Genomic DNA, 13,620 nt, shown 5'->3' with positions numbered 1-13,620 from the left:
ACCTGTATCACAGCAGAGGAGAGCTCTGTCAGTCTTGAAGGTGCTTGGAATACTGTACAAATAGGAGCCATGTCAGTAAAAATGTGCACACAATGCATTAAAGTTTTCTTTCTTTCTTTCTTTTTTTTTTTTTTGCGGTACGCGGGCCTCTCACTGTTGTGGCCTCTCCCGTTGCGGAGCATAGGCTCTGGACGCGCAGGCTCAGCGGCCATGGCGCACGGGCCTAGCCGCTCCGCGGCATGTGGGATCTTCCCGGACCGGGGCATGAACCCGTGTCCCCTACATCGGCAGGCAGACTCTCAACCACTGCGCCACCAGGGAAGCCCTAAAGTTTTCTTTAAAAGAACATATATAGAGGAAGCTGTACTTAATCGCCACAACACTAAGAGTAAGACATGAGCACACACACGACTGAGAAATACTTAAATTAGAATAATGAATGTATGTCTCTCCCGTTAAAATTTTTTTCACTCTCTCCAAATTATCATATATTTTAAAATTTCAAATATCAGTATTCAATACCCTTTGTTGCCACTGTCAGAGCAATGAATAATGAAATGAGTCTGGACTGCTCTGGCTGTTCCTGTGGTTAAAATATATCAAGAGCTGACCCTATAGAAATAATTGAAATAAAACTGTCACTAGACTGTTACCCTTGATAATAGGATCTATACTTTATTCAGCCTTGTATCCCTCAAGATCTAGCTCAAGTCACTACAAAGAATAGGCACTCAAATATTAATGCTTCGTTGAAATAAGAGGAGAGTATACAAAAGCACCACCTGTAAAAACAAAATGCAACAGTAGAATGAAAAGGAAAGTATTATTAATCAGAAAATATTTTCTAATGGAATCTTTAAGAAATTAAAAAGAGGCACTTGACATTCATCATAAGATCAAAATCATTCAACCCAGGTCTATATCCTACACACTGGCACTAAGAACTGCTGCTCTGAAATGTTTTTTTAAAAGTTAAGGATATAAAAGCATATAAAGTTTCCCTTGTGTATGACAGATCAATCAGGAAGGAATTTATCAAAAACTAATTTGAAGTTTTTAGAATTTCTCATTCTTTACCATCATTTGGTTTCATCAATTTACTTGCTAAGTGAAGCAGTACTTTCTTTCACATGTTGTGTAACTTTTTCTGTGTTTTAGTATAATTAATTCTGACTGACTTTAAGACTTCACTTTTTAAAACCATAATATATATATTAAGTAAGCAAAACAGCGAAGCTTACTTGTTTAGGCTTACAAAGTCTTGGAATTACAGTTAGTTAAATGATAATCTTTAGCTAGTATATGTGAAAATATCTAAGTTGAAGCCTAATTACCCAAGAAAGCATTTTTCCCATTATGGTGTGTATGTGGAAAGTGGGGGCGGGGGCAGAAGGGGAAGCAGGCAGAAAGACAGTCCTGGGCTCTAGCAAGTCTGGTAAACTACCTGACAGTTTTATGGCAATGGCCAGGAATGAGAAAGGATAGAGAAAGCTACCACAGGAAAAAAGCCTTGTTTAACAAGTATATCTCTCAAAACAGTAAGTAAATGGGAGCTAACCACCTCATGTTTTTGTAAGAAGATCTGAGTGATGAAAGGCTTGCACTGAAGGCTGGAGAAAACTATGCGCTAGTAAGCCCTATTACAGGGAGCCCAAGTTTGTTCACAAAGCCAAGGAGCCTCAGCACCACGGGAGACATTAAGTGGATGTCTTGGCCTCTCACAGCAAAAATGAAACCATAATCAACACATACTAAAAGACTTCATATTCAACACATGCTAAAAGGCTAAGAAATCTACAATATTTTATTTGTATTTTCTAAATTTCTCATAACGCTGTCTTAAAGTCATTTCTAGATAGAAGTTAGAGATTATCATTTATGCAGAATTTTACAAAAATAATTAAAATGGCTAGATAATTAGTTGTTTCTACACCCTCAGCTAACCAAATTGAAGGATATCTAAGAATAGATTTTAGTTTACCCACTATACCTCAGGACAAACCCATTTAACTTGTGTATTATATCTAATAGAAAGTTATTAGACTTTACATAGAGAGGGAACCCTGAAAACTCCAACTCCAACATGATATTAAGTATCACTCCTAGTAAGGTATTTCATTATTATCATTATTATTATTTTAAATCTCTAGGCTTCCTTTTTTGGTATTCATGCTACTCTTTTAATATTTTTTTTAATTAAGGCGTATCTTTTATATCACAATGTTTTTTTTTAAAATCTCAAGAGGAGATCTGACTTTCCCCTTTTTTCCCAGATGCTTAATTTAGGCAGAACATAGTCATGTTTTCTGAACCAGCTTTTGTCTAATGCTCAGAACTGAATTCAGTTTATTTTCTTTCATTATCAGCTTTAGAACTATTTCAAGAAATTGTCTATTATCCAAAAACATCACTTCAACATTATAGCCGAATAAAGTACACCACTATTCTCTGTGATTAACTAAAATTACCTATGACAACTTACGTGGCCTAATTTTAGAGGATCCCCAATCTCTTCTCTTCCACCTTAGTCTCATTCTGGTCAGGTACTTGTAATATAGTTTTATTATCACACTTCAATTGTGAAACAATGAAATTTCCAAACAAATATCCCACAGAACTACCATTTTTCCAATAAAAATGTTACACTACTATGGTTGCTTCTCACATACAATATTTACCTCATATTCAAGTTTCTGATAAATCAACTGTAAGTTGAAATTCTGTTTCTGAGGCAATTTCCCGGTATACTAGGCAGTGCATTAGAAAAGAGATTATATTGCATTTAGTCTATAATAATTATCTCTTAAGCGTCTCTATATAATTAACAACCATTCAAAAAGAAAGTGCAAATGTGCAAATCAGAGAGAACAAAGACAGTTTCTAAACATGTAATGCATAATATAGGATAAATCCATACAACTACAAACAATTGCTGACAACATTCTTCTGAGCATTAAATGACACCACCAATTTTGTTTTATATGTATTCTTTCTTCTCAAGTATTCAAAGAATGCAAGACATTATCTTCTTAATTTTCAAATTTTCATGAATATATTAGGATATTACCATTTTTTCACAAATCAGAAAACAAGGAACTACCATTATCTTTGAATATTTTCAATTAATAGAGCCAAAATAACAATTCTAGCTAATCTCATCTGGGATCTTAATTATAGTACTACAAGTTTATTTGTGTGAGTTAAAAAATAGTATCACTCATGAGAAACAATGCCAAAATTATTATGCTAATAAATTGTGTTAAAGGCCTAATGAAGAAATACTTTAGCAACTATGAGGTAACACACTAGTTGTAGGCATGAGGAACGTTTATATTGGCTCTTTTGGGTGTATACATTAAATGCAAAATCAGAAAGGAATCATGCAAAAATCCGGTTGCCCATGCAAGCACCCCAGAGTCTAATCCTCTCCTCTCAGTTCTGTTGTCAGGCCACAGTAGTGTGGAGACTTGTAGGCTGCTGTCCTTGTTGTAATGAATGGGAAGAGGCTGACAGTGGCATGGTCGAAACCTTCACCTCTTCTTCCCCTGTGGAAAAGTCAGTCATGGTCTAGTTATGGGTGACTAGATTTGTTAACAGTCCCTTTAAAAATGACTTCAATATTTGGAATACTGATACATATATAAAATACATGCGTAATGGCTGGAATGCGGGTGTGAAACAAGACATGAATTTTAAAATATAAACTTATCAAGTACCTAGAAAATAGTTATACTCCAATCACACCCTTAAATTTAACACTGTCAGATTTAAGAACAAATATAATAGATTTAGAATTATAAATATACAAAAAGGAAAAAAAAAAAGAGACCAGGAAAGCCATTCTTTTCCAAGCCAATTGGACCCCTTATATATTTAGACACTCCTAACAGTAAGCAGTATTTTGTGAAAAAATTAAAACTAAATTCACAGAAGTGAAAATGTGATTTTTTAAAAGGGAAAAATGACAAATCCATGTTTTAAAAGCAGTAATTATGTTTAGAAAAAAGAAATAAAAAGATGTAAATATTAATTTAGCAAATTACCATACAGCATCTGAAAATTCAATGTGCACTTTTGAAGTAATCAGCAAATAGTAAAATGCTAACAATACAATGATCCAATTGACTGAAAGTGAGATGACTACTTCTAGGTCAGAGAACTGTACATGAAATGAGATCAGTTCTCCCAATTATAATTGATAATGACTACAAGTGACTTGTTTCACACGTGACTCAAAATTCAATCAAGTCACTGTTAAAACAGCTAATTCAGAAACTAAGAATTTTTTTTTTAATGCCCTCTCTTAAGTAAAATTCAAATGAACAAAAACACGAACAAAAATCTAATCCTAAACAGTTTCAAATATTTTTCTAGGTATATTCCGAAACAACAATGTTTACAGACTTAGACTATTATTTGTCTTCCAAATAATTTTTAGCATTATGGAATAAAAACATCTTGGTAGGGAGTCCTTTGAAAAACACATCTGCAAAGTTACACTTGGAAAGACAGCTTAACTGATAACATGAAGATAAAGACTTTCAGTCTTTAGAACAGGTTATTTCATAGTGTTTCAGTAAATTGGCAAAGATTCTATAAATCCCAAATACATAGCAAGGAGGCTGTGTAAAGGAAATTTTAGACTAGAGTTCTTGGTGAGAACGTGGTACTTAGAAGAACTAAGCAAGAGATTAATTTTCATCAAGTCAATGAAATTCATTCTATTTTGTAACTACAGGTCATATTCCTGAGATGGGCCAACTGTCTCATGAATAGATACTGTTGATAAAAAGGGACCTCCCAACTGTGTGAGAGCAAAAATCACTTACTATGGGAAGAAAGCCATGTTAAAGTAAATGCCAGTAATTTTCATTTATGAAGGAGAACATCAATGTTGTAATGAAAAACCATTTTAGTTACTAAATCTGAGATCTGGGTTCTTATCCTAATTCTACTACTAATTGAATGTGTGACTTTTAACAAATTATTTAACCTTTCCAGAACACAGCTTTGTCATTCCTAAAATGAAGGAGTTGAACAAGGTAGGTCAATTTTTAGGACTAGAAAAGTCACTTTTTAAAACAAAAGCACGTGGTTCCAATAATAAAAAAGGTCTGAATGGACTTCACTATTACTGCCCACTGATCAAAGTTTCCCCTCAAGAATATTCCAAAAATCCTTCTAAATTTAGCAAACTGAATATGCAGCCAAGAAAATGCTGCTAAAAAGATTTCACTTAATTAAGGAAATAACTAATTTTAAACACAAAAATGATTTCAATTTGGCAGAGGAAATGGAAACCATGTTTCTGTCAAACCTCTGGCAACTGTCCTTCCCATGACAGGTTTCAGTGTATCAAATTTTAATAATTAACTGAAACAAACCAAAACTTAAAATTTAAATACAAATATATAATAAATATAGACATAGTTTCTGTATGATACACAGAAGACTGACACCTCTGAGTATTTACTCCTAAAGTTCAGGAACCTCATTTTGCTCTACATATCTAAAGAATAAATATACATGCCTTTTCCAGCACTGAATATTGTCTAAGTATATCTTAAAGTGGCAGGCCTCACTAAAACAGTATGTACTCTCCACTATGAAGCACTTGACAGCTACCTGTGTAAGATACCATGATATTCACTGCAGAATACAGAGTTAGGCCTTTTTCAATAGTTCAACTCAAGTACAACTGAGTTACAGCTAGGGGTGGGAGGCAGATATTGCCTACCTATTAAATTGCTTCAAATAATTCACAGTTAAGATGTACACAGTTTTTCATAATTTTAGTTTGTCATTTCTAATTGTTACTGAAAATCCTCAATCATCTGGCTACAATTATAAAACTATTCTGTTTTGAGGCTCAGCACATTCAGCTTTCTGAGGTATTTGCCAAATATTTATAAGCCATGGAAGGATTCTATAACTCTTGATAACAATTTAAAATATTTTGGTACATTAAAACTAAAATTTCTCTAGTCGTGAGAGCCTTAAAAGTAATCTAACAATAAGCTTAATCATAAGTCACCATTTAAATACCAAGGTAGTATGCATAGTCAAAAACTGAAAATCTGAAATAACAAACTCTCCCCACCTCCCACAAAATACAACAATGATTCAGAACCTATAGTCGGTGACTTCATTCTTAGAATTTCTGGGAAAAAAATGTATTTTATGCTCTATGGTTGAGTATACGCTAAAAGAAAAGCCCACCAAGATAGGACCATAATTTAATGCCACATTTTTTTCATAAAGCACCTACTTTAGATGAAGATTTCAAATGACTAACATGAGGACAACTACACTCAAAAATCAGTGATTACTCATCACCCCTGTGGCATCTCCAGAATATATACTGGCTTGAAATATTTGGTTTAAAACTGCTCATTTTGTACTAATGGACAATATGATAACTATGAAATCAGAAGAACAGATAATTTTTGAAGATGGTCATGTAATAAGTCAAATAAAAGTACACAATGAAGACAGCTAAGAACTAGTTCCACAAAGGCATCATCCTTCCTATCAGATCAAGTCCATACTGTTTTGCCTCACCGTCAGAGCTCTCCGTCCTCTCATCCATTCTATGTATAAAATATATGAAGGACCTCCTGGTATAGAAGGCAGTTCTAATGCTTCTTAATGTAATGACATACTAAATCCTGCCTCTACGCCTTCATTCAGGAGTTTCCATCAACATAAAAGGTTTTTTCCTTTCCCTCCTGCTAACCCAAATCCAGGATACAGATCAATTCCTATTTCTTCAATGAAGCCTCCCCAACAATTTATAGGCTCCACTGATGTGTTTTGGATTCCAGTACCATATGGTTACCACTTTCATACACAGTCTTATTTTATCTCGTCAACTATACTGTACAGTACCTGGAAATAGTAGCCATATTTTATACTTGTTCTGTATTATCCACATGGCCCAGTTCATTGTTGGGCAAACAGATACCCAAATATTTATAGTATTGGTTTAATATTTTATTGTTAAATGTTTAGAATATTTAGGGGAACTTAGCTTTAACTTTTAGTGTTATAATGTTATGAGATACACTACTAGTAATTTAAATGCCACATTTCTAAATGGTTGAAACAAAGCAAAACAAAACACAATTACGTTCTAATATGCTGTCTACAATGGATGAAAAAAAGAGTACCAGGAACTGAACACTTAGTGTTTCACAAGTGAATATCATGTAGAAGAGGACTGAAAAATGTCACTCTCGATTACCTACTAACTACCATATCAGATGAACAAATAACATGAGTCCCACCAATGTGCAAACCACTACATTAGGTGCTATCATGCTTATATGTAAATTAACTTCACTGTATCAACAGCCACAAACCATACTCTCTTAACCCAACTACTTGTCTTGAAAATGAAATGTTGTTGGTCACAAAGAGAATAGAGCCAAAGAATTTTGATGGATCTCTGTAAATTTATCTATCAACCTTGCTAAAAACAAGAGAACGAACGCTTTGCTGGTAACAGCACATTATTACAATAATGCTGTGCCACGTCATATCACAAAGGCCATGAAAAGGGATAAAAATAAATTTTATAAGTTATGTAACAGAGTGAAGGACTATTCTATTCTACTTGAGAGAATCAGGAGAGAACAAACTCTTTTACCAGTCATATCTAAAGCCCAAATTAAATTTTGAAAAACCATTAATAAGAAAGATTCCTTTAGATATAGAGGTCACTTGATCTAATAAATATCATATGGGACCTTAAAAGCCAAAAGTTCTGAAACCTTCAAGGGTAGCAGTACAAAACCAGAAGTATTCTGGCATCACTTACAGGAACCTAATATTTACCCCAGAAATAAAAACATGACAGACTAAAAGGAAAAATATCTCTCCTTGAACAATTTCTTTTTCACAGAAAGTATACTTATACACATATGTGTGTGAAACACTAATAATGAGAGTTCTCAAATATTAAGTCCTTTATTAACATATAGCACAGTTTTGATGTGTGTGTGTGTGTGTTTGTACGTGTCTATCAGTCAAAATAAGTAAGTTGTCAAAAGGAGTTAAGAGAGTGGCTTTATCCCTCATGCTCTCACTAATTACCATCTCTAAAAAATTTTTTTGAACCAGTTTACTTTTAGAATGTATAATCAGAATTTTTACCATGGTGTTGGACTTTATGGCACCATAATTTCAGAGCCCTTCTTTTTTCTTTGTCTTTTTGCATTTATATGCCATAAGAAAGTCTGGTAACTATTCTATTAAGTAAAATGCTTCCAAGCAATAACTAGGTATAATACTCCACCATCCTTATAAAGCTCACTATTACAAGGCATCCATCCAATTAAAATTTTTTTAGATTATGATAGTTTTTCCCATTGAAATTTCCAAGACTGATGATAAATACTTTCTGTTATTCAAAAGTTCCCTCCCTACCCACCCAACAACCTGAAGGCATGAGTTATTCACAAATTCTCAAAGGCTATAAATGAACCTACCTGCTATAGGGATCCCTCCCAGACCTGTGTTGTGCTGTGGCGGGAGATTCAAGTCCAAGAAATTACTATTTGAGGTGGGATTTGCTGTGTGGTTCAAGTGCATGATGCTATTGCGTGGAAAGGCCATCCAAGGATAGCGGGCTGCCTGGCCTGGAAAACTGAATGAATTATAAACCGCTCGGTGCTGCTGAAATTGAGGGAACCTCTGTGGCAAGACCGAAAAGGTACTATTCAGACTCGAGTTGGCATTTGCAGGTGCAGCAGGATGCAGGAATCCAGAGCCCGGACCTTTGGCGGTTGTAGTGTGTGAAGAGGAGTTCTGAAGAGATGTGGGCGAAAGGGAAGGTTGGTCTTGGACTGACAGTTCCTTTTCAATCAGGTCTGCTAAGGCTTTTCGAGTGACATCAAAGGGATCAAAACCCAAGTCATCCTCTGGTTGTTTAGAAGAACCAAAGCCAAATGCTGCTTGCCAGTCTGTAGAAGACGATACTGGGATTGTTTCTGGTGGGAAAAAGAATGAGCGATGAATTTAAAATATATAGCTCACTTCCACACTAGTGCAACATCATACTATAACACAAAGGCAAATATATGCAAAATCTACATAATTTCTTAGAACATTACGATTGTAAAATTACAAAAGTCCTCAGATACTTCTAGCAATGATTTCATCCATAAGTTACTAACTTCAAAAACTGAACGATATAGACTGATTTTGCTGATCAAAGAAAACAAAGTACTACTTGAAACCCAAATTATACTCTCAACTATTCATCATCAAAACCCAAAGTAAGTCATTTAAATGAAATAAATAAATATAATAGAATTTAATTAGTAAAGTTTATTTTTGAAATGTATTTATCAAAGACAAAGTATATGTTTGAATATACGCTTTACATACTACTACTATAACTTAATGAAAAAAGTATCCATTTAACCTTCATATTTTTAAATTGTCTTAAAAAAATTGTCTTGATTTTGTGTTATCCTTCACATTAATGAGAACTTACAATGAATGAAATTGGAAATGTCTCAAAATGTAACTTTAAAAATTAACTAACATACTTCTTTGTCAGCTGGGGAAACATTTCTAAAAATATAACTATACAAACACAAATCTAATTAAAAATTGTAAGCCCTTAATACTTCCTAGAGGAATAAGCATTCGATTATTGGAAAAATGATCTAACCCTTGATTTTTGGAGAAATTTGTCTGTTAACATGGTAAGTTCTAGGTCACAGAACTACTTACCTAACCATCCAATTCCTTGCCATTTAAAAGTTTACATTTTTATGAAAAAGGGAGTGGACAAAAAAGGGATAAAAACACATCCAGCAAAGGTCTCATTTTAGTCTGAGTATAATTACTAACACACATAGTATTGTTATATACCTGATGTGAAGAGGCTCTGTGGTTCTGGTGCTGTAGGCCAGTCACTGGATGCCTGTGGGGAACTGGGGAAAGGAGGAAGCCCACTTGGGATAGGGTTGGGATGGCGAAAATTGTCTGAGAATAATGACTGTGACTCAGTTACTGCCCCTTCAAAAGGAGACCGTGCACTGTGATTGGATGAACTGATGGGGATGACTGGATTGGATTTTGATAAACCAGGTGGTGGTGAAGGTGTATCACTGTTAGATATCTAAATAAAATGGAAAAAGAAAAGAATAATCAATATAAGTTTATACAATGTAATAAGCCATAGTTTAAAAGGCTTGCAATGAAAGGTATTAGAATAGTGATTTTCAAAAACTGGGGTACTTAAAGACTTTTTTATGAGAGCATAAATTTTCAAAAAAATCCATCAACTTACATATGTACTCTTTTATAAAACTGACCCTCCTGAAAAGACACAGCCAGTATCCTCTCCTTTTACAACCTAATTTCTCTTACTTTACAAAGACAATACTATTTCTCACTCTCTGGGATCTAACTATAGTATTTTGCCCAAGTGTGAAAACTTTCTGGGAGCCAAACAAAACTTTATTAGAAATATTAAGATTAGTGATGACACAGTGACTGACTCTAATGACTAGATTCTTTGGCAAACTAGATGATTCCCAATACTTCAGTTTTAAACAAAATGGAAAGAAGATCTAATCAAGCTATTTCCAAAAGCATCATTAAAAATAGTTTTTATAAGAAATCTTAATATGATTCTTAGGTATTTAATTCACAAGGAGTTCAAAAATTTGAGTGATATTGATATAATAACTCTTTCTTCCATCTACTTATTTATATGAACAAGATGTCTCAGCACCTGTATTTAGAAAAATGAAAACATGGCTAGATTGCTGCTGAAACATCTCCTTGTACCAATAGGTAATATTCATCCATGCATGCAAAAAAACTAATTTTAAAATGCCCTATCCACTTCATTAAGAGGTAAATTTCCAATACAATTTTAGTGTTTATGTTTAATGATTTTTTAATCAAAATCTATGCTTATATATATATTGCTTTGATCAAATCAATACTACAAATAAATTCAGAAGAAAGAAGTTTGGCATTGTGTCAACAAAATATTTTTATTTCCAATTCAAAATTTATATGTCTACTTTTATTTGAGAGAATGCCTATCAAGCATAAACTATATATATATATATATATATATATATTTAATTTAATTTAATTTATTTTTGGCTGTGTTGTGTCTTCATTGTTGTGCGTGGACTTTCTCTAGTTGCGGTGAGCAGGGACTACTCTTCGTTGCAGTGCACGGGCTTCTCATTGCAGTGGCTTCTCTTGTTGCGGAACACGGGCTCTAGGCACATGGGCTTCAGTAGTTGCAGCACGCAGGCTCAGTAGTTGTGGCTTGCAGACCCTAGAGCGCAGGCTCAGTAGTTGTGGCTCACGGGCTTAGTTGCTCCGTGGCATGTGGGATCTTCCTGGACCAGGGCTCGAACCCATGTCCCCTGCATTGGCAGGCGATTCTTAACCACTGAGCCACCAGGGAAGTCCCAAGCGTAAACTATATTGCATTAAGAAAAAATTCTGTAATACCAGTGAAAATTAAAAAATGAGTTCAAGTAATGATGTAAAATTTCTGATTGTTAAAGAATAGCTTGTGTAAATGGATGAGGGAGTAACAAAACATTCTGATACTTAAATCTCTCAGATACTTATTAAAACCCAATGTAGCATGTTTATTTAAAAATACCAAAATTTATAATAAGCTGGAAATTACATCCTTTGCAGCTATTTTTAACTTATTATGAAAAAAATTTAATGTTAACTTAAAATATACAAGGGGATATAAAGATTTTCAAATTCTTTCATGGAAACTGTGAACAACAAGTTTAGAAAAACAATGTATTTTAGATCTCTAAGTTTCTCACACTGTGGGGAACTGGCTGTTCTTTACAGAAGAGATTAGAAACTACACTTTTTTTTTTTTTAAACCAAAGTAAGAGGTGTACAGAAACTTAAGTAGTGAAAAGCTAGCAACTAGACAAGATGATACAAGGCATGCTCTAAAGATCAGGACCTCATTCTGTATCATAGTGGATGCAACTTTGAACTTAACTATTTGGTTTATCATTTCAAAGCCAAAAGTCATTTGAGGGAAGGGGGAAAACTTGGGGTCAAGTTCACCGAGAGAAATAGAAAATTAAAGTTAGTTTGGGATTAGCAGATGCAAACTATTATCTATAGGATGGATAAACAACAAGGTCCTACTGTATAGCACAGGGAACTATATTCAGTATCCTGTGATAAACCACAGTAGAAAATAATATGAAAAAGAATATATATATGTATAACTGAGTCACTGTACTGTACAGCAGAAATTAACACAACATTGTAAATCAACTATACTTCAATAAAATTTAAAAAAAAAAAGAAAAGAAAATTAAAGTTGACAGCAAGGGACAAGGGGAGCATGGGGCAGAGAAACAACTCAAAATCAAGAATGCAGAAGGCGTGTTAGTCTGGGACCATTTCACGTAGGGTCAGAAAGACCAAGAATATCAGGGACTCCAAGGACACTAATGTATTAGCACACAGTACAATAACATATGGTCATAATGATAATTCTGAGTGATCAAGAAAGGGTTAAATTGTGCTCTATTCTGTGGAGAAAAAGAGGGCTAATACATTTAACAAAGATGTCCACTAAAAGTGTTTTTAAATTGTTTCAGTATTTAAAGTATTTTTCACTATCTAGAAAATTCACTCACATAGAATGTCTTGTTTCAGCAGATGGCAGATAAATGAAAGAATACAGTATCAAAATCTTACCTGCTGGGAATTATCACCATTCCCTATGCTGAGAGAATCGGAAGGTTTGTCAATGGGGCTGTAAATAGGAAAAAATAAAATCAAATCAGAGTACATTTACTCCCCACAACCAAAGCCAGAAAAATAGACATTTTATCATCTTAACATTTATTGAAGCACTCTGATGTAAGACATTAGGTTAGATGCTGGGGACACAAAGAAGTATAAGATAAAATCTCTATCCTTGAGCAATTTACAGTCTAATTAGATTCTCAAAAAACAACGGGTGAAACAATGGCTTATGAAAAGAAAAGTATTGCTTAAAATGGATACTAATCCATTATTTAGTTTTGTGCCCATGATAAACACATTCCCCATTAAAATTCTTGAAATAATACTCACCTATTTTTCTAGTGCTTAATGGAGGGCATAAAAGTTACTGAAATGTTATCTACATTTCTTAAAGGCAATACCTTTCTTTAATACTTCAATATCCTAATCATAACCCTAGAGAAGGCATATGTAAGTGTACACACACACACACACACACACACACACACAGGAGAGTAACAGAAAGAAACTTTTGTGCAAACTATTGCCTCAAACTAAAACAGTAAAACTTGACTTCCACAAGAGAAAATGCAGTATCACAGTAAAGTAACACAGATTTGCTAACTTCAAGTCCATTTTAACTCATCTGACTTAAAAACAAAAATCTTTATAAACATTATAACACTGACCTAGCAAGTCATTTCTACAACTAACTTTAACCCAGCACATGAACAAAAGATAAGTATTAGTACCCATACACTAATACTTATTTCTGATACAATATTATAGCAAAAAAATTTAAGATTCCAAATTTCTCAAAATTATTTTATTGCCTGGAAACATATACAAAGTCACCTTACA

At 33.9% G+C, this 13,620-nt stretch overlaps 1 protein-coding gene across 12 annotated transcripts in view; it reads right to left on the bottom strand.

The window, feature by feature from the left end:
* Nucleotides 1-13,620, bottom strand: part of CNOT4 (CCR4-NOT transcription complex subunit 4) — a 141,831-nt gene that overhangs the window by 23,286 nt on the left and 104,925 nt on the right. For 10 of the 12 annotated variants that reach the window (XR_004484551.2, XR_004484552.2, XM_033432389.2 and 7 more), the window contains 3 exons: nt 12,730-12,787; nt 9,883-10,132; nt 8,490-8,990 (listed from right to left, as the gene is read on the bottom strand). Coding sequence is in view for 10 of the 12 variants with exons in the window: in XM_033432389.2 (XP_033288280.1) it covers nt 8,490-8,990; nt 9,883-10,132; nt 12,730-12,787 (809 nt within the window). In the remaining 2 variants the exon portion in view is untranslated. Of the gene's footprint in view, nt 1-2,544; nt 3,546-8,489; nt 8,991-9,882; nt 10,133-12,729; nt 12,788-13,620 lie in introns of those variants that run through there. The other 2 variants (XM_012533923.3, XM_004272171.4) reach the window with 1 other exon arrangement.

The sequence above is a fragment of the Orcinus orca genome, chromosome 9, assembly GCF_937001465.1.
Source record: "Orcinus orca chromosome 9, mOrcOrc1.1, whole genome shotgun sequence".
Lineage (NCBI taxonomy): Eukaryota > Metazoa > Chordata > Mammalia > Artiodactyla > Delphinidae > Orcinus > Orcinus orca.
This window is presented reverse-complemented; position numbering and strand designations above follow the sequence as displayed.